This window comes from Pristiophorus japonicus, chromosome 9, assembly GCF_044704955.1.
Source record: "Pristiophorus japonicus isolate sPriJap1 chromosome 9, sPriJap1.hap1, whole genome shotgun sequence".
Classification (NCBI taxonomy): domain Eukaryota; kingdom Metazoa; phylum Chordata; class Chondrichthyes; family Pristiophoridae; genus Pristiophorus; species Pristiophorus japonicus.
The window spans coordinates 25,074,197-25,099,250 of record NC_091985.1 but is presented as its reverse complement, the minus strand read 5'-3'; the positions used below and the strand labels follow the sequence as shown (position 1 = coordinate 25,099,250).

Here is a 25,054-nt window from a genome sequence, read left to right as displayed (position 1 = left end):
GGTGCAACACTAAGCCTACCTACAGCAACATAAAGAGAGAAAAGATAGATTATGATAGTAAATTGGCACGAAATATAAAAAGATAGTAAGGGTTTCTACAGGTACATAAAAAGGAAAAGAGTGGCTAAAGTAAATGTTGGTCCTCTAGAGGATGAGACTGTGGAATTAATAATGGAGAACAGGGAAATGGCAGATACGTTGAACCAATATTTTGTATCAGACTTCATGGCAGAAGACACTAAAAATAATCCCAATCGTGGATAATCAAGGGGCTATAGGGAGGGAGAAACTTAATACAATCACTATCACTAATGAAATAGTACTTGGTAAAATAATGGGACTAAAGGCGGACAAGTCCCCTGGACCTGATGGCTTACATTCTAGGGTCTTAAAAGAAGTGGCTGCAGAGATAGTGGATGCATTGGTTGTACTCTAGCAAAATTCTCTGGATTCTGGGGCGGTCCCAGCAGATTGGAAAACCACAAATGTAACAACCCTATTTAAAAAAAGGAGTCAGACAAAAAGCAGGAAACTATAGACCAGTTAGCCTAACATCTGCCGTGGGAAAATGCTAGAGTCCATTATTAAGGAAGCAGTAGCGGGACATTTGGAAAAGCATGATTCAATCAAGCAGAGTCCGCATAGTATTATGAAAGGGAAATCATGTTTGACAAATTTGCTGGAGTTCTTTGAGGATGTAACGAGCAGGGTGGATAAGGGGGAACCAGTGGATGTGGTGTATTTGGATTTCCAGAAGGCATTCGATAAGGTGCCACATAAAAGGTTACTGCACAAGATAAAAGTTCACGGGGTTGGGGGTAATATATTAGCATGGATAGAGGATTGGCTAACTAACAGAAAACAGGGAGTCGGGATAAATGGGTCATTTTCAGTTGGCAAACAGTGACTAGTGGGGTGCCGCAGGGATTGGTGCTAGATCCTCACCTATTTACAATCTATATTAATGACTTGGATGAAGGGACCAAGTGTAATGTAGCCAAGTTTGCTGATGATACAAAGATAGGTGGGAAAGCAAACTGTGAGGAGGACACAAAAAATCTGCAAAGAGATATAGACAGGCTAAGTGAGTGGGCAAAAATCTGGCAGATGGAGTATAATGTGGGAAAATGTGAGGTTATCCACTTTGGCAGTAAAAATAGAAAAGCAAATTACAATTTAAAAGGAGAAAAATTGCAAAGTGCTGCAGTACAGCGGGACCTGGGTGTCCTTGTGCATGAAACACAAAAAGTTAGTATACAGGAACAGCAAGTGATCAGGAAAGCAAATGGAATGTTGGCCTTTATTGCAAGGGGGATAGAGTATAAAAGCAAGAAGTCCTGCTACAACTGTACAGGGTATTGGTGAGGCCACACCTGGAGTACTGCGTACAGTTTTGATCTCCCTTTTTAAGGAAGGATATACTTGCATTGGAGGCTGTTCAGAGAAGGTTCACTAGGTTGATTCCGGAGATGAGGGGGTTGACTTATGAAGATAGGTTGAGTAGGTTGGGCCTATACACATTGGTGATCTTATCAAAACATATAGGATATTGAGGGGGCTGGACAAGGTGGATGCAGAAAGGTTATTTCCACTCATAAGGGAAACTAAAACTAGGGTACATAGTCTCAGAATAAGGGGCAATCCATTTAAAACTGAGATGAGGAGGAATTTCTTCTCTGAGGGCTGTAAATCTATGGAATTCTCTCCCCCATAGAGGAGTGGAGGCTGGGCCTTTGAATATATTTAAGGTGGAGCTAGACAGATTTTTGAGCATTGAGGGAGTAAAGGGTTATGGGGAGTGGGCAGGGAAGTGGAAATGATTCCATGATCAGATCAGCCATGATCTTATTGAATGGCGGAGCAGGCTCGATGGGCCAAATGGCCTAATTCCGCTCCTATTATGTTCTTATGTAACGTGTCGAATTTACATTGTAAGTAATCAAGGAGTGCATGAATAAAAATATTACTCTCGCGGACACGCAAAGGTCATTCCACCTCTTCCTGCATTGCTGAGAGCCCCGGTGGATGTCATCTGCTGAGGAGTTGCAGTCCATATTCTTCTGCCGACAGCCGGGACGGGTTTTGCTCGTCCACCCCGAAACAATTGTCCCCATCTGGCTCCACTGCTGCCAACAGTGCCTCTAGGCATCCAGGCTGAATTTTCGTGTCCTCTGCCTCGCTACTTCTGGGTGCTGCATTTTTCTCCCATTATCACTCTCTCCTATTGTCTCTCTCTCCTATATCTCCTATTCGAATATCTGTCTCTCCTCTCCGATTATCTCCTATTATCTCTCTCTCTCTCTAAAATGGATGACTGCTGGGTGCTCTGCACATGCACGGGTAAACCCTGACCAGAGGCGCGGGGAAAACAAAAATCGGGGGGGGGGGGGGAAATTGCGCATGCGCAGAAGAACCATTTATTTTCGGCGCCAAAAACCCGAGTTGTGCAAGAATGAAAATACCACTACCGCTGGTCAACTTTTGACCAAACTAGCGGCATTCCGTCATGGTGGTATTCCAGTGGTTAAAAAAGACTCGATCCCAAAAAACCGGTGGTAACGGTTTTTGATGAATTTCTAGCCCTTAATGTTTAAAGCTTCTTCAAAGGTCTGCAAATGAGCACAATTGGTGGAAACTCAGTGGTGATGTCGATCTGGGTGACACGGCCAGTTTTGGGGGTGTGGCCGGCTTCCATCGTGCTACTTTTAAACCCGGACAAAAGATCGCAGAAACTTGAGTTGTGCTGACCGTAATTTGCACTAAAAATTCTGTGATCTTTTCCACTGGTTTGGCCAATTTCAGGCAAATTGCGCCAAAAAACTAAGCATAACCGAGGAGAAACTCCAGGCCTTTGACTCAGCCACTAACCCTGAAAGTAACACTGCCTAACAACTCTCAAGAAGTTTCTCTTGCTCCCTGTTCTCTAGCTCTTTCATTTAATCTTGTATCTATGGCCCCGTGTTCTTGACCCCTCTACCACTGGAAACAGTCTGCTTTTATTTAGTCTGCCTCATCTTTCATCATTTTAAATGCTTCCATTATATCGCCCTATAAAATCTGTTGAATATGAGGATGAGCCCTAATAAAAAGGCCACAAAGTCAGAATGTGTCTGAGACTGAGCCACCTACCTTCATGGTCAGGAATGCAACTTGACTTGTTTGACTTCAGTTTGCTGGCATCCTGTTATACAGTCACAACTCACTGTCTTGGTGATTATTAGCTATAAACCACAAACACATAATGTTCTCTGCTGCACATAAGCATTATTTCTGGACCTTCCACATTGGGGAGATAAACTGCAAGGAAGAATAAAAGGATCCCTTCTTTCCCATGGCAATCTGCATGCTTTACCCTGTAACCATTACAGTTCAAATAAAGTATCTCCTTGTTAGCTTTTTTCAAGGTTTATTTGGCTGACCTTTCTATGCTTTTTTTAAACCTCGTGTGGATGAGTCACAACATGAGGCTAACAAAATAGTAATTGAAGGAACCTTCTTCTGGCCTCAGCTCGATTCACTCCCTTCTTCCCTTATAGGAAAAGACATCAGGGATATCGACTTTAGGATTTTGGCACATGAACAGGTAGATCCAGGTGTAGCGCTGGTTACATCTAACCATCGCCATGCTGGCAAAGGGCTTCTGACAATAACAAGTCACCAAGCCCCATGTCATGTGATTCCACCAGGCTATCTTCATCCATTGGCCTTCACTGGAGCTAGTTTCACCACAGTGAGTATTCGCTCTCTCAGATTTTCATTTCCTAGTTCTTAGTACGTGGCCTGTGGATTTTGTCTCGGAGAGGAGGAAGCTAGCTTTCATCACCTTCTCTTCCAAGTCCTTTACACAAAGGTCATTTGATTGTTTTTCTCAGCTCTTCAGCTTTCCTGTTTTGTTGTTGTTGCTCCTTTTAATGCGGGGTTTGAAGCTGGACTTCTCCATTTCCGTGCCCCGCCATTTGCTCAGATACTGAGCAGAGAGAATCCGTCAGCTCCAGTCTTTCCAACAGCCCAGCACACTTTCCACTGAATGTGGTGGAATCCATTTTTTCCCCAATCCTCTCAGCTATATCTAACTTAAAACAGTATTTAGAAAGACACGAGGAGAGCTTTTGGAGTACAAGGTCAAGGGACCCTGGAACAGAGATGATGAAGGAGGGCCACGGAGGGCAGGGTGCCGGGGGTTGACGTGCGATGGGCCAGATCTTCTTTCGTGCCCCTTCTTAGTAACTGTGAGGCTGGGCTGCAGGGTGGGACGATGGCGGCCGGGCAGCGAGGAACAGGCGTGAGCCGAGCGCTCAAACCCAAATCGAAAAAGCGCCAACGGCCGGGAAGAACAGGTAAAAGGCGAAGCTGTGATTGGAGGATCAGAGAGGGACGAGGGGGACTGACGGAGCACAACAGCGCGTGACACGAAGTACAGGGGAGAGAAATGGCCTCCGGGCCACAGGAAAGATCGTCTTTCAGAAAGTTAAGAGTGTATCATGTTCAGCTGTCAAGGTTTCCGGGCACCAGGGAACTTTCCCCAATAGCCAGTCCCGCCTAAGGTTCATTTATACTTTTATTCATTGCTTAACGGATCGAATCTGGCCCGCCCGTTTGACACCCCTGCTCCTTATAATTAGGGTAATGCAACATCCAGTCCCAGATCCCAGTATTTCTTTTTGGGTGGGAGGCCGGAATCATTTTTTAATATAATGTACCACAAAAGAAAATAATTCAACAATAAGAAGGCCAGCAAGTAAACATCAACATTTCAAGATGTGGTACAAATATTCCAATGAACCCTTATTATCCCCCTGCATCCCCCGCCCATGAAAGGGGTGGGGGCGGAGAAGATCGACTCCATCGCAGGTGAAGCACAGCACCCTGCCTCACCTCCGCCATGCTCCCTGACCCCAGAGTCCCTTGATCGTGTACTCCAAAAGCCCTCCTTATCCCTTCCTAAATGTGATAGAACATTTCTATCATTTCTGCTTTGTAAAGTGCCAGTCCCTCCAGTCATGTTTCTTCACGGACTGCAGAGGGAGTGTGTAAATTGAGCGCTATGCTGGTACAACGAACCTCTTCACCACCAACAATGCTGATTAGAATTATTGTGCATACATAATGCATGGTGAAGCTTTGATTTTGACAATAATCCCAACAAGCATATTTTAGGGATCAATAGCCATGGTCTCTTCCCTGCCTTCATGTGCTAACCACACCCCGCCAAGCAAAAAGGCAAGATTTTAGGTCGTTGTTACAATATGTGATGAAGGGTACCCACTTCTGAGCCACAACACCAATACTGCCCTATAATGAGTGTCCATTTAAAATCCCACAATTGTCTAATTCATTGCATGTGGCATGATTTACTGACCCAGTTCTGCACAAGAATGTTCAGAAGCTGTGAAAATGCTGGTGTATGAGGACAGTGAATAGTCAGTACTGCTTTGTTATAAACATGTTACAAGGTGGTTTGTGAATATTTTTTTCTTCACAGTTTTCGCTGAGCCTGACGGTCCTCTTCTTGGTACAGTTGGCGGTTGGAGTCCTGGGATTCGTCTACTCTGATAAGGTAACTCTAAGGTGGATACACGGTGCTGGGTTGAAAGTTCCCTCCTGGAACATGAAAGTGGTGCACCCCACTCACTATATAGAAAGTCAAGAGATTCCCAGAGTGCCCCATGAATGGTTTCATTGCACTGGATTATATACCTTCCCTCTTTCCGTGAGATTCCCAAAGATTCTTGTGCCCAATCACTGGAGCCATTCCGCCCCTGCCCACATCTGATGAAGACGTCTCATTTACGTCTCAGATATGTTTTTTTCATATCTGACTTTGAGCTTTTAACAAAAATTGTGTGGCCCTCCTCATTGGTTCTATAAACTGATGAAAGACTGAACAGGCTGCGGCTCTTTTTTCTACAATAGAGAAGGCTCGGGCTGACCTAATGGAGGTCTTCAAAATTATGAAGGGGTTTTATGGGGTAGACATGGAGAAGCTGTTTCAACTTGTGGGGGAGTCTAAAACTAGGGGTTATAAATATAAGATAGTCACTGATAAATCCAATAGGGAATTCAGGAGAAACTTCTTTATCCAGAGAACTGTGAGAATGTGGTACGTGCTACCAAATTGTTGCAGTTGAGACAAATAGTATAGATGCTTTTAAGGGGAAACTAGATAATTACAAGGGAGAAAGGAATAAAAGGATATGTTGATAGGGTTAGGTGAAGTAGAATGGGAGGAGGCTCGTGTGGAACAGAAACACCAGCATAGACCAGTTGGGTCAAATGGTCTGTTTCTGTGCTGTACATTCTATGTAATTCTAATCTATGTAAAGATATTCTGATCAGACCAAGCAGCAATTAAGGAAAGCTTTGATTTTATGCGGACCTAGTTCCGAGATGTTTTATTTTCCCTCTGGCTCATAACATTGAACTCTTACCACTGAGTCAGAAGATTCAAGGCGCACTTCAGGACTTAAGCACATACTCCAGTGTAGTACTGAGGCAGTGTAGTACTGAGGCAGTGCTATATTGTCGGATGCGTCATTTTTTTGATGAGACATTAAATCATTGTCTGCTTGTTCTGGTGGTCCAAGCGGACACAAAAGATCCAACAGCGTTGTTCTAAGAAGAGCAGGGGGGCTCTCCTGATGCCCCTCAGGAGATATATAATGACTAAAAATATTGAACTGGGTGATGAGGGGAGGAGAGGAGGGAGGGGAAAGATTAAATGTGCTGTACCATTGCACATTGATGTTTCTCTGGAACTCCCCTGCTCTTCAAAATAGTGTCATGACATCTTTTACATCCACCTGAGTGGGCGGATGAGGCCTCAGTTTAACGTCTCATATAAAAGAGGGCACCTCCGACAGTGCAGCGCGCTCTCAGTACTGCACTGGAGTGTTGGCCTAGATAATGCCCTCAAGTCTTGGAGTGGGACTTGAACCAACAACATTCTGACTCAGAGGTGAGAGTTCTGCCCACTGAGTGTTGCTGCTTCTAGATTCAAAGACACACCTACCCAGAACTTCCAATACCAGTACCTTTTTTTGCCGATTCGGTTTTTAATACAAAGGGCTCAATTTTCCCCAGTGATTTGCGGCGTTTTTTTTTGGGGGGGGGGGGGGGGCCTGATTTTTGGCCTAAATTAAAATATCCAACATTCCCCAAAAATTATGTGCCAGCGTAACTCAGTTACGATTTTTTTAGGTTGTTTTTTTTTGCGTCATGGGGGCGTAACCTGATGTCTGTGCCAGTTTTTTCAGGTTTACGCAAGTTTGGCCAACTTACATTTCTCCTAGGACGGCGTATGTCACCACTCCCAAAAAACCTTCTGGGCACATAAGAAAAACCATCAAAAACTCGGCGCAGAAAGACGCCATTGTTTGTAGGCAAAGTTTTGGAGGGAGCCAAGAACACATCATGCATTATGAAGCTTAGTTTTTTTCAAACTTAAAACGCAGAAAATGGAAGTCTAATGCTATTCTTTAATTTTTGATTTTTTTTCGAAGTGCCACGCCAACATCAAACATCCCCAAACTGGGCTTGAGGGTCGGAGCGTCAGTCGGCCGGACACAGGGGCTCGGCTTCAAAAGAAGCGGGGGGGGAGTGGACGGGGGTGGTGGGGGGGGTTCAGAGGAGGGTGTTGGGGGTATGTGGAGGCTGAACTGAAGGGATATAGACCCTTACACCATGCAGCAGCAGCATCAAATGAAGGCGGGAGGTGGGGGGGGTCCTATTCTAAGCAAGCCTATTGCGCATGCCCAGATCTGGGTGTGGTCCATACTAGGGCTTCGACCTTGGGGAAAGAGACAACAAAGAAGCTTGGTCCTGCTGTTTTGAGCTTCTTGCAAAGGTACAATTTAATCATGGGGGCAATACTGACAATGTCATACCTCGTGCAAGCCTTCTGCATGACGGTGCTGTGGAGGAGACGATTGATTCGACGTCATCGCATGAGGAACCACAGAGTACGTAGGATGATGGGCAGGAGGCCTTACCCACGTCGGGTATATCGAGACAGGCGTTCAGACCTGCGCCTGAGTGATGCAGGCTGTGTGAGAAGGCTGCGTTTCCGCAAAGAAGTTGTAACCGAGATCTGTGAGTTAGTAAAAGCAGACCTGCAGCCCAGTAGCGTCAGGAGGACTGCTTTGTCAGTTGATGTGCAGGTTACAGTTGCACTTTCATTCTATGCATCTGGATCATTCCAGGCCACAACTGGGGATGTGTGCACCATTTCTCAACATGCAACATATATCTGCATTCGGCAAGTGACTGCTGTACTATATATCCGGAGGAATGACTACTTAAAGTTCCCCATGACCGCCCAGGCAATGCGGGAAAGGGCTGTGGGCTTCTCCAGGATTGCTGGCTTCCCCAAAGGTACAGGGCTGCATTGATTGTACCCACATCGCCATGCGAACAGCTTTGGAGGATTCCGAGATGTACAGGAACAGAAAAGGCTTCCACTCCGTGAACGTGCAGCTCGTGTGACGACATGCATCGCATCATGTCACTTGATGCAAGATACCCTGGGAGCACCCATGATGCGTTCATCCTATGCGAGAGCGCTATATCTGCCATGTTTCAGTAGCAGCCAGAAGGGCAGAGCTGACTGCTGGGGGACAAAGAGTACGGCCTCGCCACCTGGCTCATGATGCCCCTACACGTAACCCAGACGGAAGCTGACTGGGAATACAACATGTCGCACAGCATAATAGAGAGGACTATTGGCATCTTGAACCAGCATTTCCGATGCCTAGACCATTCCAGAGACTACTTGCAATATTCCCCTGAGATTGTCAGTTAGTTCACTGTTGTCTGTTGCAAGCTGTACAACTTAGCCATCATGAGGCAGCAGCAGCTGGTAGTAGAAGACCCACCTGAGGTGAGAGTGGCTGATGATGAGGAGGAAGATTCAGATGATGAGGAGGAGGACGAGGAAGCCATGCAACTACCTGAACCCGGAGCACGACGGCGGAGGAGGGCGGGCCGTCGTGTCCCTTTAACGATTGCTCGAGCCTTGTGCCAGCAGCTCATCCGTGAACGCTTTGCTGCCTGAAGGCTCAGCGGCAACTATTCCAAATGGACCATGTTTATTGTTTGGACCTGTTCCGTAATGTTGTGTTTATTGTGTTCCTAACACAGATGAGACTGCACACAGGGAGGTTAGAGTAACAGTGACCTCAGTCTTTATTAAAACACTCCAGAGTGAGTAACAGGCCTTAGGGGCCGGCTTATATACAGTGCTGGAATCCCTTGGGACTTCAGGGGATGCGCTCCCTGGTGGCAGAACATGGGAGTGCATGCTTTACAGATACACAACATCACTCGCCCACCAAAGTCAAAGTGAAAACTATTTACAAGGTGAGGTGGTCAGGACCCTTTCTTTCCCTGGTGGACCGCCTCGGTACAAATGTCTGTTCTGGTGTGTTGGCTGTGCCCTCGCTGGGCTGGCGTGTTGTTGGCCCTGCAGGGCAGCTGGGTGAGCCTGGCCTTGCTGGGCTGTTGGGCATGATGGGTTCGATTTCCTGGTCCGGGTTGGTGTCGTTGATCCTTTGGGTGTGTGTTGTGAGCTCGAAAAAGGTGGTGTCTGCTGTGGGTTGTTCAGGGCAGTCTGTGAACCGCAGCCTCGTTTGGTCCAGGTGCTTTCTGCAAATTTGTCCATTGTCTAGTTTGACTACAAACACCCTACTCCCTTCTTTAGCTATCACCATGCCCACGATCCACTTGCGACCATGTCCATAGTTTAGCACATGCACAGGGTCATTCAGATCAATTTCCCGTGACACAGTGGCGCGACCATCGTTTACATTTTGTTGCTGCTGCCTGCTCTACCTGATCATGCAGGTTGGAGTGAACCAGCGAGAGTCTGGTTTTAAGTGTCCTTTTCATGAGTAGCTCAGCTGGGGGCACCCCTATGAGCGAGTGGAGTCTTGTGCGGTATCTGAGCAGTACTCGGGACAGGCGGGTTTGGAGTGAGTCTTCTGTGACTCGTTTCAGGCTCTGTTTGATTGTTTGTAGTGCCCGCTCTGCCTGCCCATTGGAGGCTGGTTTAAATTGGGCCGAGGTGACCTGTTTGATCCCATTGCGGGTTATGAATTCGTTAAATTTGGCATTGGTGAAACATGGCCCGTTGTCACTGACCAGTATGTCAGGCAGGCCGTGGGTGGCAAACATGGCCCTCAGGCTTTCAATGGTGGTGGTGGCGGTGCTTCCCGATATTATTTCACATTCAATCCATTTTGAAAAAGCATCCACCACCACCAGAAACATTTTACCGAGAAACGGGCCCGCATAGTCGACATGGATCCTCGACCATGGTCTGGAGGGCCAGGACCACAAACTTAGTGGTGCCTCTCTGGGCGCGTTGCTCAATTGAGCACACACACTGCATTGCCGTACACAGGACTCTAAGTCAGTGTTGATACCGGGCCACCACACGTGGGATCTGGCTATCGCTTTCATCATTACTATACCCGGGTGTGTGCTCCCTGCCCTTTTTGGGTAGCACTACGCGGTTACCCCACAACAGGCAGTCTGCCTGAATGGACAGCTCGTCCTTTCGCCTGCTGGAACAGCTTGATTAGTTCTTACATTTCAACGGGGATGCTGGCCCAGCTCCCATACAGTACATAGTTTTTTTACTAGGGACAGCAGAGGTTCTTGGCTGGTCCAAGTCCTAATCAGGCGAGCCGTGACAGGTGATTTATCATTTTCAAACATTTTCATGACCATCAACAAGTCTGCGGGCTGCGCCACCATCAACAAGTTTGCAGGCTGCGCCATTTCCACCCCCGTGGTGGGCAATGGTAGCCGACTGAGAGCATCCGCACAGTTCTCGGTGCCTGGCCTGTGGCGGATGGTATAGTTATACACTGATAGCGCGAGTGCCCACCTTTGTATGCGGGCTGAGGCATTAGTATTTATCCTCTTGTTTTCAGTGAACAGGGATATGAGGGGCTTGTGATCGGTTTCCAGCTCAAATTTGAGGCCAAACAGGTACTGATGCTTTTTCTTTACCCCGAACACACACGCTAATGCCTCTTTCTCAATCATGCTGTAGGCCCTCTCGGCCTTAGACAAGCTCCTGGAGGCATAGGCGACAGGTTGCAACTTCCCCGCAACGTTAGCTTGTTGTAATACACACCCGACTCCGTACGACGACGCATCACGTGCTAGCACAAGTCTTTTACATGGGTTATACAATACAAGCAGCTTGTTAGAGCATAAAATGTTTCTGACTTTCTCAAAAGCAATTACTTGTTTTTTCCCCCATACCCAGTTCTCATTTTACGCAATAACACATGTAGGGGCTCTAAGAGGGTGCTTAACCCCGGTAGGAAGTTACCAAAATAGTTGAGGAGTCCCAGGAACGACCGCAGCTCTGTGACGTTCTGTGGCCTGGGCGCGTTCCTGATAGCCTCTGTCTTGGCGTCTGTGGGCCGAATGCCGTCCACCGCGATCTTTCTCCCCAAAAACTCCACTTCTGTTGCCATGAAGATGCATTTCAACCTCTTCAGCCGCAGCCCTACGCGATCCAGTCGTGGAGGATCTCCTCCAGGTTTTGTCAGTGCTCGACGGTGTCCCGACCCGTGACCAGTATGTCGTCCTGAAAAACCACCATGCGTGGTACCGACTTGATTAGGCTCTCCATGTTTCTCTGGAAGATCGCTGCAGCTGACCGAATTCCAAACGGGCATCTGTTGTAGATGAACAGTCCCTTGTGCGTGTTGATGCAGGTGAGGCCCTTCGAAGACTCTTCCAGCTCCTGCGTCATGTAGGCCGAAGTCAGGTCGAGCTTGGTGAACCTCTTGCCTCCTGCCAGCGTCGCAAATAGGTCGTCTGCCTTAGGTAGCGGGTATTGGTCCTGTAGCGAGAAACGATTAATAATTACTTTATAATCGCCGCAAATCCTGACCGTGCCAACAGTTTTGAGTACTGGAACAATCGGGCTGACCCACTCGCTGAATTCCACTGGGGAGATGATGCCCTCGTGTTGCAGCCTGTCCAGCTCGATTTCCACTCTCTCCCTCCACTTGCGCCTTGTGGTGAATGGGTCGTGCCTCTGGGACCAAGTGGATCCGCACCTTCGCCCCGGAAAAGTTTCCAATGCCTGGCTCAAAAAGGGAAGGAAATTTGTTTAGAACCTGGGTGAATGAGGCCTCATCGACATGTGATAGCACTCGGATGTCATCCCAGTTCCAACAGATTTTGCCCAGCCATCTCCTTCTAAGCAGTGTGGGGCCATCGCCCGGGACAATCCAGAGTGGCAGTTCGTGCACCGTGCCCTCATAGGTGACCTTGACCATGGCGCTGCCCAGGACAGTGATGAGCTCTATGGTGTATGTTCTCAGTCTCGTGTGGATGGGGCTCAGGGCTGGTCTGAGTGCCTTGTTGCACCATAGTCTCTCAAACATCTTTTTACTCATGATGGATTGGCTAGCGCCAGTGTCCAGTTCCACGGCTACGGGTAAGTCATTCAATTTTACATTTAGCATTATAGATGGACATTTCGTCGAAAATGTGTGCACCCCGTGTACTTCAGCATCAGCCTCCTCTCTCTGAGGCTCGAAATTGCTTTGATCCACCATGGACCGATCTTCCTCTGCCACATGGTGGTTAGCAGGTTTTGCAGAGCTTGCAGCTCATCTGCAAGCTTGTTGGAGGTGCCCCATTGTTCCACAGCTCTTGCAAACATACCCTTTGAAGCGGCATGAATAGGCTGAATGAAAGCCTCCATAACGCCAACAAGGTGTAAATTGCCTTGCATTCATCCTTTGTTGCGGACTCTGAGTCATCTGGGTCACCTGAGGCCTGCTGGCAGTTGCAGACTCGTTGTTTCTGCCCTGTACATTTCTGTTCGCAAACACAGTTCCAGTTAATTTATGAACATTGCTCGCACTTGTGTGCTGAGAGATTTGTTTGGTGTTATCACTAGTGGACATAAACGCCTGTGCTATCGCAATGGCCTTATTGAGGGTCGGTGTCTCTACAGTCAAAAGTTTTCGTAGGATGGTTTCGTGTCCAATGCCCAGTACAAAAAAGTCTCTGAGCATTTGCTCCAGGTAGCCATCAAACTCACATTGTCCTGCAAGTCGCCTTAGCTCGCCACTTCCTGACCTTCAGATCGCTGGCACGTGTAGAACCGATACCTCGCCATCAGCACGCTCTCCCTCAGGTTAAGATGCTCCCGAATCAATGTACACAGCTCCTCATACGACTTATCTGTGGGTTTCACCGGAGCCAGAAGATTCTTCATGGTGCCCCGCAGACTGTGAGGAGGACCGCTCTCCTTTTTGCAGCACTTCCTTCTCCGTCCAGCTCGTTGGCTACAAAGTACTGGTCTAGCCGTTCGACATAGGCTTCCCAGTCCTCACACTCCAAGAACTTCTCCAGAATGCCCACAGTTTGCTGCATCTTTGCGTTGGATTCGTATTCTCGTCGCCAGTTATTGTGTTCCTAACACAGATGAGACTGCACACAGGAAGGTTAAAGTAACAGTGACCTCAGTCTTTATTAAAACACCCCAGAGTGAGTAACAGGCCTTAGGGGCTGGCTTATATACAGTGCTCCCAGGGGATGTTGGGATCCCTTGGGACTTCAGGGGATGCGCTCCCTGGTGGTGGAACATGGGAGTGCATGCTTTACAGATACACAACAGTGTTGTGTTAATGGAACAAATAATGGAAATGATTCAGTTATAATTTAAAATATATTTTATTCAAAAGTTTAACAAACACTTGTTTGTACTTAACTTTAATAAAAATATTCTTGTATCAAACTTTAAAGTTTTCAGTTAAGATCACTTACAAACTCTAAGATCACTTAAAAACTTTTAATCTTGTAAATTTACATAACTTACAAAAAACTTTTAATTTGAGAACAGTTACAACAGTAACAACAATAATAATAACAACAACAACAGCAGCAAAGAAAGGCTCCACCTTATTTTAAGACTGCCCACTGCGCTTGGCCTTGTTGACTCCACCCCTGCCTGCAGACGGTGCGCAGTGTTTCTCGGGTTGGTACCAAGCTTATTCTTTCAAACATCTCGGGTAATGCGCATTTCTTGATGGGGTGGAGAGGCAGGCGGTAATGTGGAAGGCCCGGCTTGGGCCTCTTCAGAGGCTGGTCTGAGGATTGGAGTGGGAGTGGCAATTGATTCTGTCAATGGGTGCGGGGTCTGGCCTTGTTTCCTTATTGCAGCAGCTAACTCCGACATTCCCTCCCTCATGTGTCCTGACAGTGTCTCCACTACTTCCATCATTCCCTCCCTCGTGTTCGCCGACAGTGTATTAGCTACCTGTGACATTCCCTCTCTCATGTCCACTGACAGTGTTTCAACTAACTGCAACATTCCCTCCCTTATGTTCACTGACAGCCCATCAGCTGCCTGCGACATTCCCACATTCCCTCCCTCATGTTCCCGGACAGTGTTCCTATTTCTTGTGAGAGTGTTGTTACTTCTCCCGACAGTCCTGATACCTCATCACCCACCCCACCGATGGTGTTCAGGAGTGATTGCTTAAGGTCAATGCTCTCCCCACTCATTGCCATCATCTGAACCACATCTGTTAGATCCTGCACCTCAGGAGAGCGCTGTCGAGCTCTCCTTCCCCTCCTCACCCTGGGTGTGGCTTGCTGCATCCCACTGGGACCCGCAGCGTTGGCGGTGGGGCCCTGGGTGTGCCTCGCTGCACCCCACTGGGACCCGCAACCTCAGACGGTGGGCCCTGGGTGTGCCTCGCTGCACCCCACTGGAATGTCCCACCAACACTTGTACCACTCAGGAAAGAGGCTGGCACCTCAATGGGCAGTATCTACACCTCCACCAGAGTGAGTACAACAGTAGGGGCTTCATCCATCACCTCATCCTCACCCTCACCCCCATGCTCTTGGTCTGGAAGGTGGGATTGGAAGATGTTCTCCCCTTCAGGCTCGTCTGCGTCTGAATCTTCTGCATCGGCTTTAGCCTTGTCAGTATTGGCCTCACGTTCTGCAAAATATAACAGAACAGACAAATGGTTAGCAGCAGAGGAGGGGGCAGGATGGCATGAGTAGGCTCACACAGCGCAGGCAGCAGGCTGATTTGAAGGACCACGATGAATGATAGCACATTGCATCGACCAAAGCGTAGCTGATGGGAGACATCCCCATGAACCGAAGGATAGCTAGCCCGCGTGGTACTTAACATTTAGCAAAGCCAGACTGGAATTTACAGGACTTACCCTCTCCCTTGAGTGTAGGCCCAGCTTGTGCAGTGGTGGTCGCTTTTCTCCAGGCAGGACCCATCAAAGCAGCGACCCTCTCTTCCACGGGTGTCAGTGGGTGCAGATTTGCCGGGCCTCCTCCTGTTCGAATTCTTTCTCTTTTGATGTGTGCCACCTTCCTCTGCAAAGATGAAAATGTAACTTTTTAGAGAGTGTGTCTTTCTGCTGAGATCATCACATTTACAATTGCAATTCCAGTGAATAAGTGAAAATATTACTGACACTAACTACTTGACCAAGGTCCTGCCACTTCTTTTTGCACTGGCCTCCGGACCTCAGGGTGGTCACCATTGCACAGTAATCTTCAGCAAGTTGGTTCCAGCGTTTCTTCATTGCTTTTGGTGAAACTTTTATGTGACCTCTGCTGGTGTCCAGCTCGTGTCATCTGGCCTCAATTACAGTAACCAGTGCCTCCACTTCTGTGAGAAATTCTTGGTCCTAGAGCCACATTGCATCTTGTATTGCAGCTCCAATTTTTCCAATGAGAATTAAAGTTCTCACACACAACTGGCTCTTTAAAAATGGCTGAATGTTTTTGTTTTTCCACGCATGTGCAGAAGTGGCGGTATCGTTTTATCGATGCAGTTGTGAGGCTCCACCCCCCGAAGCTAAAGGACAGGCTGCGTGGTGCCAAATTCAAAAAATAGAACGGGGAAACTTGCTTGTTTTTTTTGGAGTAGTCGGGGCCCAAATAAATGGGTGTAACTCTTGCAGTACGCCAAAAAACGGCATTGGGGAAAATTGAGCCCAAAGACTTTTATGTAAAATGTTAGTATATTATTTTATTATAATCTCTGACACGAATCATTTTGTTCTTGTCTTCTCTTCTTAGGCTAAAGACACGGTGAACAAATTCATCAAGAAAGCTATTGTCCATTACAGAGATGATATTGACCTGCAGAACCTGATCGACTATATTCAGGGAGAGGTAATGTACTATATTCAGAGAGCGACAATGGCACTAACGATATTCAGAAAGAGAGAGTGGCACTAACTATATACATAGGAACCTAGGAACAGGAGGAGGCCATTGAGCCCCTCGAGCCTGTTCCGCCATTCAATGAGATCATGGTTGATCTATGACCTAACTCCGTATACCTTTAATACCTGTGGTTAACAAATAGCTATCAACCTCCGATTTAAAATTAACAATTGATCTAGCATCAATTGCCATTTGCGGAAGAGAGTTCCAAACCTCTACCACTCTTTGGGCTGGAAATTCGGTAGGTTAGCACCTCCTGTTAGTGCCTGGCCGGGGCGCCCGGCCGTGGCAAATCCAACGCCACACACGACCTTCAGTGGCGAATTAGCGCTCGCGTTAACTGTTAGCACCTAGGCCTCTAGCGCCTCTCACATGGTGACGTCATTGCATGTGCAATGCCCCATTAATGGCTCCGGTGCCAAATTGCCTTTCGCCCTCTGCTTTAGTGCATCGCGCCAACAACGCCAGTAAGAGGAGGCTTTGTGCACTCGCAAGTACAGTACAAGAGTGGTAATTAAAGGGAATGCTTCCATGTTGCTTGAACATCGCAAAAAAGGCGCTTTCAGTGATCGCACCGTTTATTACTTACACCAGTCTTCTGCCTGCGCAACATTTATTACGCCTTTTATTCAAACATCGTCAAATACTGCTGTTATGTATTTAACCCCTTGTAACCTGTATTACACTTGCACCAGAGGGCCTATCTGTTGGAGTCCCAAGGGATCCCAGCATCCCTTGGGAGCACGGTATATAAGCAGGCCACCCACGAGGTACCTGCACTCTGGAGTCTTATTAAAGGAGCTAAGCTCACACTTGCTCATCGTACACAGTACTCAGTTTCATCCTTTATTATGAGCGTACCAATTGGCGACGAGGTATCGAACAACCGCGCGAAAATGCAAAGAAGTTCTCAGAGGGGGATGATTGGGAGGCCTTTGTGGAGAGACTCGACCAATACTTTGTGGCTGGAAGGGGATGAGAACGCTGCCAAATGAAGGGCGATCCTTCTAACTGTTTGTGGGGCAACAACCAATGGACTCATGAAGAATCTCCTAGCTCCAGCAAAACCAACAAAGAAATCCTGTGAAGAATTGTGTACGCTGGTCCGGGAGCACCTAAATCCTAAGGAAAGCGTTTTGATGGCGAGATATCGGTTCCCCACATGTCAATGGTCGGAGGGCCAGGAAGTGGCGAGCTATGTTGCCGAACTAAGGCACCTTGCAGGACATTGTGAATTTGAGGGATTCCTAGAACAAATGCTTAGAGACTTTTTTGTACTGGGCATTGGCCTTGAGGTAATCCTTCGCAAACTGTTGACTGTTGAAACTCTGAATCTAAGTAAAACCTTAACGATAGCCCACGCATTTATGTCCACCAGCGACAACACCAAACAGATTTTGAAGAGTAAAGAAATTTCGGCCAGTACTGTGCATAAAGTAACGTCGGTTTCGAGCAGAAATATACATGGCAGAACATTCACGCCGGCTGTTGCTGCCCGACCTCAGATGACCCAGAGTTCGCCATCAATCGTTAATGCGAGGCAGTTAACACCCTGTTGGCGCTGTGGAGGTGATCATCGGCCCCATCAATGCCGCTTCAAGCACTTTGCGTGCAACGGTTGCAGAACAATGGGACACCTCCAGCGAATGTGCAGGCGAGCTGCAAACCCTGCAAACCCTGCAAACCACCACGTTGCAGAGGAAAATCGATCCACTGTTGGTCACATTGAATTGGAGACTCGTACCAAGGAGGCAGAAGTGTATAGGGTACACACATTCACTACGAAATGTCCACCAATAATGTTGAAAGTTGAACTGAACGGAATTCCAGTATCGATGGAACTGGACACGGGCGCGAGTCAGTCCATAATGAGTAAAAAGTCCTTCGACAGGCTGTGGGGCAAAAAGGTACACAGGCCCAAGCTCAGCCCCATTCATTCCAAACTAAGGACTTACACCAAGGAACTAATCCCTGTAATTGGCAGTGCAGAAGTCAAAGTCTCCTATGATACAGCAGTACACGAACTCCCGCTGTGGATTGTGCCAGGGGATGGCCCCACGTTGTTTGGCAGAAGCTGGCTGGGAAAAATTTGCTGGAACTGGGACGACATCCGAGCGCTTTCGTCCGTCGACGACGCTTCATGTACCCAGGTTCTGAACAAGTTCCCATCGTTGTTCGAGCCAGGCATTGGAAGCTTCTCGGGGGCGAAAGTGCAGATCCATTTGGTTCCCGGTACGCGACCCATCCACCACAAGGCACGGGCGGTACCGTACATGATGCATGAGAAAGTGGAAATTGAGCTGGACAGTCTGCAGCGAGAAGGCATCATCACGCCGGTGGAATTCAACGAGTGGGCGAGTCCAATTGTCCCGGTACTTAAAGAGGACGGTACGGTTAGAATTTGTGGGGACTATAAAGTAACCATTAACTGTTTTTCGCTACAGGACCAGTACCCGCTACCCAAGGCAGATGACCTATTTGCGACCCTGGCTGGAGGGAAGACGTTCACCAAGCTGGACCTGACCTCGGCCTACATGTCGCAGGCGCTGGAGGTGTCTTCGAAAGGCCTCACCTGCATCAACACACACAAAGGTCTATTCATCTATAACAGGTACCCGTTCGGGATTCAGTCGGCCGCGGCAATCTTCCAATGGAACATGGAGACCCTGCTAAAGTCGGTTTCTCGCACCCTGGTTTTCCAGGACGACATACTGGTTACAGGTCGGGACACCATTGAGCACTTGAAGAATCTGGAAGAGATTCTTAGTCGATTGGATCGCGTGGGACTCAGGTTGAAACGCTCGAAGTGTGTTTTCCTGGCGCAGGACGCAGAGTTCTTGGGAAGAAGAATCGCGGCAGACGGCATCAGATCCACCGACGCCAAGACGGAGGCCATCAAGAACGTGCCGAGACCACACAACGTGACGGAGCTGCGGTCATTCCTGGGACTCCTTAACTATTTTGGTAATTTCCTACCTGGGTTAAGCACCCTGCTAGAACCCCTACATGCCCTACTGCACAAGGGAAACGACTGGGTCTGGGGGAAATTCACAAGATGCTGCTTTTAAGAAAGTCAGAAATCTGTTGTGTTCAAACAAACTGCTTGTCCTGTATAACCCTTGTAAAAGATTAGTGCTAGCTTGCAATGCGTCGTCATACAGGGTCTGATGTGTGTTACAACAGGCTAACGAATCGGGGATTTTGCAACCAGTCGCCTACGCATCCAGGAGTTTGTCCAAGGTCGAAAGGGCCTACAGCATGATTGAAAAAGAGGCTCTGGCGTGCGTTTACGGGGTAAAAAAAATGCACCAGTCCTCATTTGGCCTCAAGTTTGAGCTTGAAACAGACCACAAGCCGCTCATATCGCTGTTCTCTGAGAGCAAAGGGATTAACACCAATGCCTCTGCCCGCATCCAAAGATGGGCGCTCACGCTGTCGGCGTACAACTATGTAACCCGCCACAGACTGCGCATAGAGAACTGCGCAGATGCTCGCTGTCGGCTGCCATTGCCCACCACCGGGGTGGAAATGGTACAGCCAGCGGATTTGCTCATGGTCATGGAGGCATTCGAAAATGAAAAGTCCCCCGTTACGGCCCGCCAGATCAGGACCTGGACCAGCCAGGATCCTTTACTGTCCTTGGTAAAAAAACTGTGTCCTCCATGGGAGTTGGTCCAGCGTCCCAGTGGAGATGGAGGAGGTAATTAAGCGTTCCACAGGTGTAAAGACGAAATGTCCCTGCAGGTGGACTGTCTATTGTGGGGCAATCGCGTGGTCTTGCCCAAGAAAGGCAGAGATACGTTCATATGTGAACTGCACAGCACCCACCCAGGTATAGTAATGATGAAAGCCATAGCCAGATCCCATGTGCGGTGGCCCAGCATCGACTCAGATTTAGAGTCATGCGTGCGCCAATGCAACACTTGCTCTCAGCTGAGCTTTGCACCCAGAGAGGCACCACTAAGTTTGTGTTCGTGGCCCTCCAAACCATGGTCGAGGATCCACGCGGACTACGTGAGTCCATTTCTAGGCAAAATGTTTTTGGTTGCCGTGGATGCTTACTCAAAATGGATTGAATGTGCGATAATGTTTTTAAGCACATCCACAGCCACAATTGAAAGCCTACGAGCCATGTTTGCCACTCACGGCCTGCCTAATGTCCTAGTCAGCGACAATGGGCATTGCTTCACCAGTGCTGAATTCAAGGAATTCATGACCCGCAATGGGATCAAACACATCACATCTGCCCCGTTCAAGCCTGCACCCAACGGCCAGGCGGAACGGGCAGTTCAGACCATCAAGCAAAGCTTGAAACGTGTGTCGGAAGGCTCCCTGCAGACCGGTTGTCCCGAGTGCTGCTCAGCTACCACACCAGACCCCACTCACTCACCAGGGTTCCCCCAGCCGAGCTGCTCATGAAAAGGGTGCTCAAAACAAGGCTCTCTCTTGTCCACCCTGATCTCCATGATCACATGGAGGGCAAGCGGCATCAAAAAAGTATGTACCATGACCGCGCAAATTTGTCACGTAATATTGAGATCAATGATCCTGTGTTTGTGCTCAATTATGGACATGGTCCCAAATGGCTCGCTGGCACGGTCACAGCCAAAGAGGGGAATAGGGTGTTTCAGGTCAAATTGGCCAATGGACAAACGTACAGAAAACATTTGGACCAAATCAAATTGCGGTTCACCAACAGCTATGAACAACCCGAAGAAGACACCACCAACTTTGATCCTCCAACACACACACAAGTGACAACTGACATCATGGTTGTCCACAAAGCTGAACTCACCATCCCCAACAGCCCAGTGAAGAACTAACCAACTCACCCACACCCGCATTTGTACTGAGACAATCGACAAGGGAGCGAAAAGCCCCAGATCATCTTACTTTGTAAATAAGTGTGCTATTGACTTCACGGGGGAGTGATGTTATGTATTCTAACCCCTTGTAACCTGTATTACTCTACCACCAGAGGGCCTACTTGTTGGAGTCCCAAGGGATCCCAGCATCTCTTTGGAGCACGGTATATAAGCAGGCCACCCATGAGGTACCTACACTTTGGAGCCTTATTGAAGGAGCTAAGGTCTCACTTGCTCATTGTACACAGTACTCAGTTTCATCCTTTATTATGAGTGTACCAGCTGCACTTTCTGAAAATGATGGGAGCTGCAATGGCAGTCACCCAGGTCGTGTTGAAAAACACCACTGATGACTATGAGGTTATACAGCGTGATTGGCCCTTCCCTTTAAGAGATGGAAGCAGCCTGTGTGATTAAAGAGTGCCGTTTGGACTGCGCATGACTTTCTATATCGCTTTTCCGGTAGTGCCCCACTCTCAGAGATTAGTACCCTTAGTTAGGAGTGTAGCACTTGATTTAGTGCTGCACTTCCCTCTTGGAGCGCTAACAATGAAGTTCGCGGGAGTCGACAATGATTACCGCCTGGCGCTAATTCTTCAACTTTTAAAGTTTTAACGCCCCAAAGGGGGCTATACCAAATTTCTTCCCCTTTGTGTGTAGAAGTGTTTCCTAATTTCACTGCTGAAAGGTCTGGCTCTAATTTTTAGACTATGAACATAAGAAATAGGAACAGGAGTAGGCCATACGATCCCTCGAGCCTGCTTCGCCATTTAATATGATCATCGCTGATCTGATCATGGACTCAGCTCCACCTCCCTGCCCGCTCCCTATAACCCCTTATCCCCTTATCGAATAATAAACAGTCTATTTCTGTCTTAAATTTATTCAATGTCCCAGCTTCCCCAGCTCTCTGATGCAGCGAATTTCACAGATTTACAACCCTCTGAGAGAAGAAATTTCTCCTCATCTCAGTTTTAAATGGGCCTCTTATTCTAAGATTATGCCCTCTAGTTCTAGTCTCCCCCATTAGTGGAACATCCTCTCTGCATCCACCTTGTCAAGCCCCCTCACATTCTTATACGTTTCAATAAGATCACCTCTCATTCTTTTGAATTCCAATGAGTAGAGGCCCAACCTACTCAACCTTTCCTCATAAGTCAACCCCCTCACCTCCGGAATCAACCTAGTGAACCTTCTCTGAACTGCCTCCAAAGCAAGTATATCCTTTCGTAAATATGGAAACCAAAACTGCACGCAGTATTCCAGGTGTGGCCTCACCAATACCCTGTAAAGCTGTAGCAAGACTTCCCTGCTTTTATACTCCATCCCCTTTGCAATAAAGGCCAAGATTCCATTCGCCTTCCTGATCACTTGCTGTACCTGCATACTATCCTTTTGTGTTTCATGCACAAGTACCCCCAGGTCCCGCTGTACTGCGGCACTTTGCAATCTTTCTCCATTTAAATAATAACTTGCTCTTTGATATTTTCTGCGAAAGTGCATGACCTCACACTTTCTAACATTATACTCCATCTGCCAAATTTTTGCCCACTCACTTAGCCTACCAATGGGGTGCCACTGGGTTCAGTGCTGGGACCCAGCTATTTACAATATACATCAATGATTTAGATGAAGGAATTGAATGTAATATCTCCAAGTTTGCAGATGACACTAAGCTGGGTGGTGGTGTGAGCTGTGAGGAGGATGCCAAGAGACTACAAGGTGACTTGGACAGGTTAGGTGAGTGGGAAAATACATGGCAGATGCAGTATAATGTGGATAAATGTGAGGTTATCCACTTTGGTGGCAAAAACAGGAAGACAGAATATTATCTGAATGGTGACAGATTAGGAAAAGGGGAGGTGCAACGAGACCTGGGTGTCATGGTACATCAGTCATTGAAAGTTGGCGTTCAGGTACAGCAGGCGGTGAAGAAGGCAAATGGCACGTTGGCCTTCATAGCGAGAGGATTTGAGTGTAGGAGCAGGGAGGTCTTACTATAGTTGTACAGAGCCTTGGTGAGGCCACACCTGGAATATTGTGTTCAGTTTTGGTCTCCTAATCTGAGGAAGGATGTTCTTGCTATGGAGGGAGTACAGCGAAGGTTCACCAGACTGATTCCCGGGGTGGCAGGACTGACATACGTGGAGAGACTGGATCAACTGGGCTTGTATCCACTGGAGTTTAGAAGAATGAGAGGGGATCTCATAGAAACATATAAAATTCTGACAGGATTGGACAGGTTAGATGCAGGAAGAATGTTCCCGTTGCTGGGGAGTTCCAGAACCAGGGGTCACAGTCTAAGAATAAGTGATAAGCCATTTGGGACTGTGATGAGGAGAAACGTCTTCACTCAGAGTGGTTAACCTGTGGAATTCTCTACCGCAGAAAGTTGTTGAGGCCAGTTTGTTAGATATATTCAAAAGGGAGTTAGATATGGCCCTTATGGCCAAAGGGATCAAGGGGTATGGAGAGAAAGCAGGAAAGGGGTACTGAGGTGAATGATCAGCCATGATCTTATTGAATGGTGGTGCAGGCTCGAAGGGCCGAATGGCCTGCTCCTGCACCTAATTTCTATGTTTTTATAATTCTATGTCCTTTTGCAGATTTTTTGTGTCCTCCTCACATATTGCGTTTCCTCCCATCTTTGTATCATCAGCAAACGAGTCAGTATGCCCCCTAGTCCTAGAATCCCCAACCAGCGGAAATAGTTTCTCTCTTTCTACCCCATCTGTTCCCCCTAATATCTTGAAAACTTCGATGAGATCATCCCTCAACCTTCTAAATTCTAGGGAATACAACCCTAATCTGTGTAAAATCGCCTTGTAACTTAACCCTTGAAATCCAGGTATCATTCTGGTAAACCTAAGCTGCACTCCCTCCAAGGCCAATATATCCTTCCTAAGTTGTGGTGCCCAGAACTGCTCACAGTACTCCTATAGCTGAAACATATTCAGAGCGAGAGAGAGAGAGAGTGGCACTAACTATATTCAGAGAGAGAGAGACAGAGAGGCACCAACTATATTGAGAGAGAGAGAGATGGACAGGCACTAACTATATTCAAAGAGGGAGAGAGAGAGTGTGGCACTAACTATATTCAGTGAGTGAGAGATAGAGAAGCACTAACTATATTCAGAGAGAGATAGTGCCACTGATGTTTTGTACATTTTGGTTTTTGTTACATCTTTTCCAGACCGTTCCCCTGATTGATTTATTGGTGATGATTTCCAGTTGCTAGCCACTTGAATGAGCCTGTAGTTGAAAATAGTCCAAATTCATCTCCATTAATTCTAAAACTGTTCCACCTTGTATGAATATATAGAGGAAATAGCCTTAAAACTGTGGAACATTTCACCTTCCCTTCCTGCTACAATCGTCAGGCTTTCAAAGTCCAACTTGGTACCACTAGATCAGTACTTCTGTTTTTGTCTTGTTTTCCCTTACACCAACAACAACAACTCGTATTTATATAGCGCCTTTAACGTATTAAACCGTCCCAATGCGCTTCAAAGGAGAAATTAGGGCAGCTGACCAAAGAGGTAGGTTTTAAGGAGCATCTTAAAGGATGAAAGCGGGGCGGAGAGTTTAAAAAAAAAAAATTCCCAAATGACTCCAGCCATTCGGCCCGTCGAGCCTATGCCGGCTCTCTGCAAGAGCACCTCAGCTAGTCCCACTCCCCCGCCCTTTCCCCGTAGCCCTGCCAATTTTTTTCTTTTGAAAGCCGTGATTCAGTCTGCCTCCACCACCCTTTCACGCAGTACATTCCAGACTTTAACCATTCAGGTAAAAACTTTTTTTCTTATGTTGCCTTTGGTTCTTTTGCCAATCACCTTAAATCTGTGTCCTCTGGTTCTCGATGCCTCTGCCAATGGGAACATTTTCTCTTTATCTATTCTGTCCAGACCCCTCATGATTTTGAACACCTCGATCAAATCTCCTCTCAATCT

At 47.5% G+C, this 25,054-nt stretch overlaps 1 protein-coding gene across 1 annotated transcript in view; it reads left to right on the top strand.

Moving 5' to 3' along the window:
* Positions 1 to 25,054, top strand: part of tspan33b (tetraspanin 33b) — a 94,457-nt gene that overhangs the window by 48,632 nt on the left and 20,771 nt on the right. The window contains exons 4-5 of the mRNA XM_070888650.1: positions 5,483 to 5,557; positions 16,093 to 16,188. Of these exons, the coding sequence (XP_070744751.1) occupies positions 5,483 to 5,557; positions 16,093 to 16,188 (171 nt within the window). The remainder of the gene's footprint in view (positions 1 to 5,482; positions 5,558 to 16,092; positions 16,189 to 25,054) is intronic.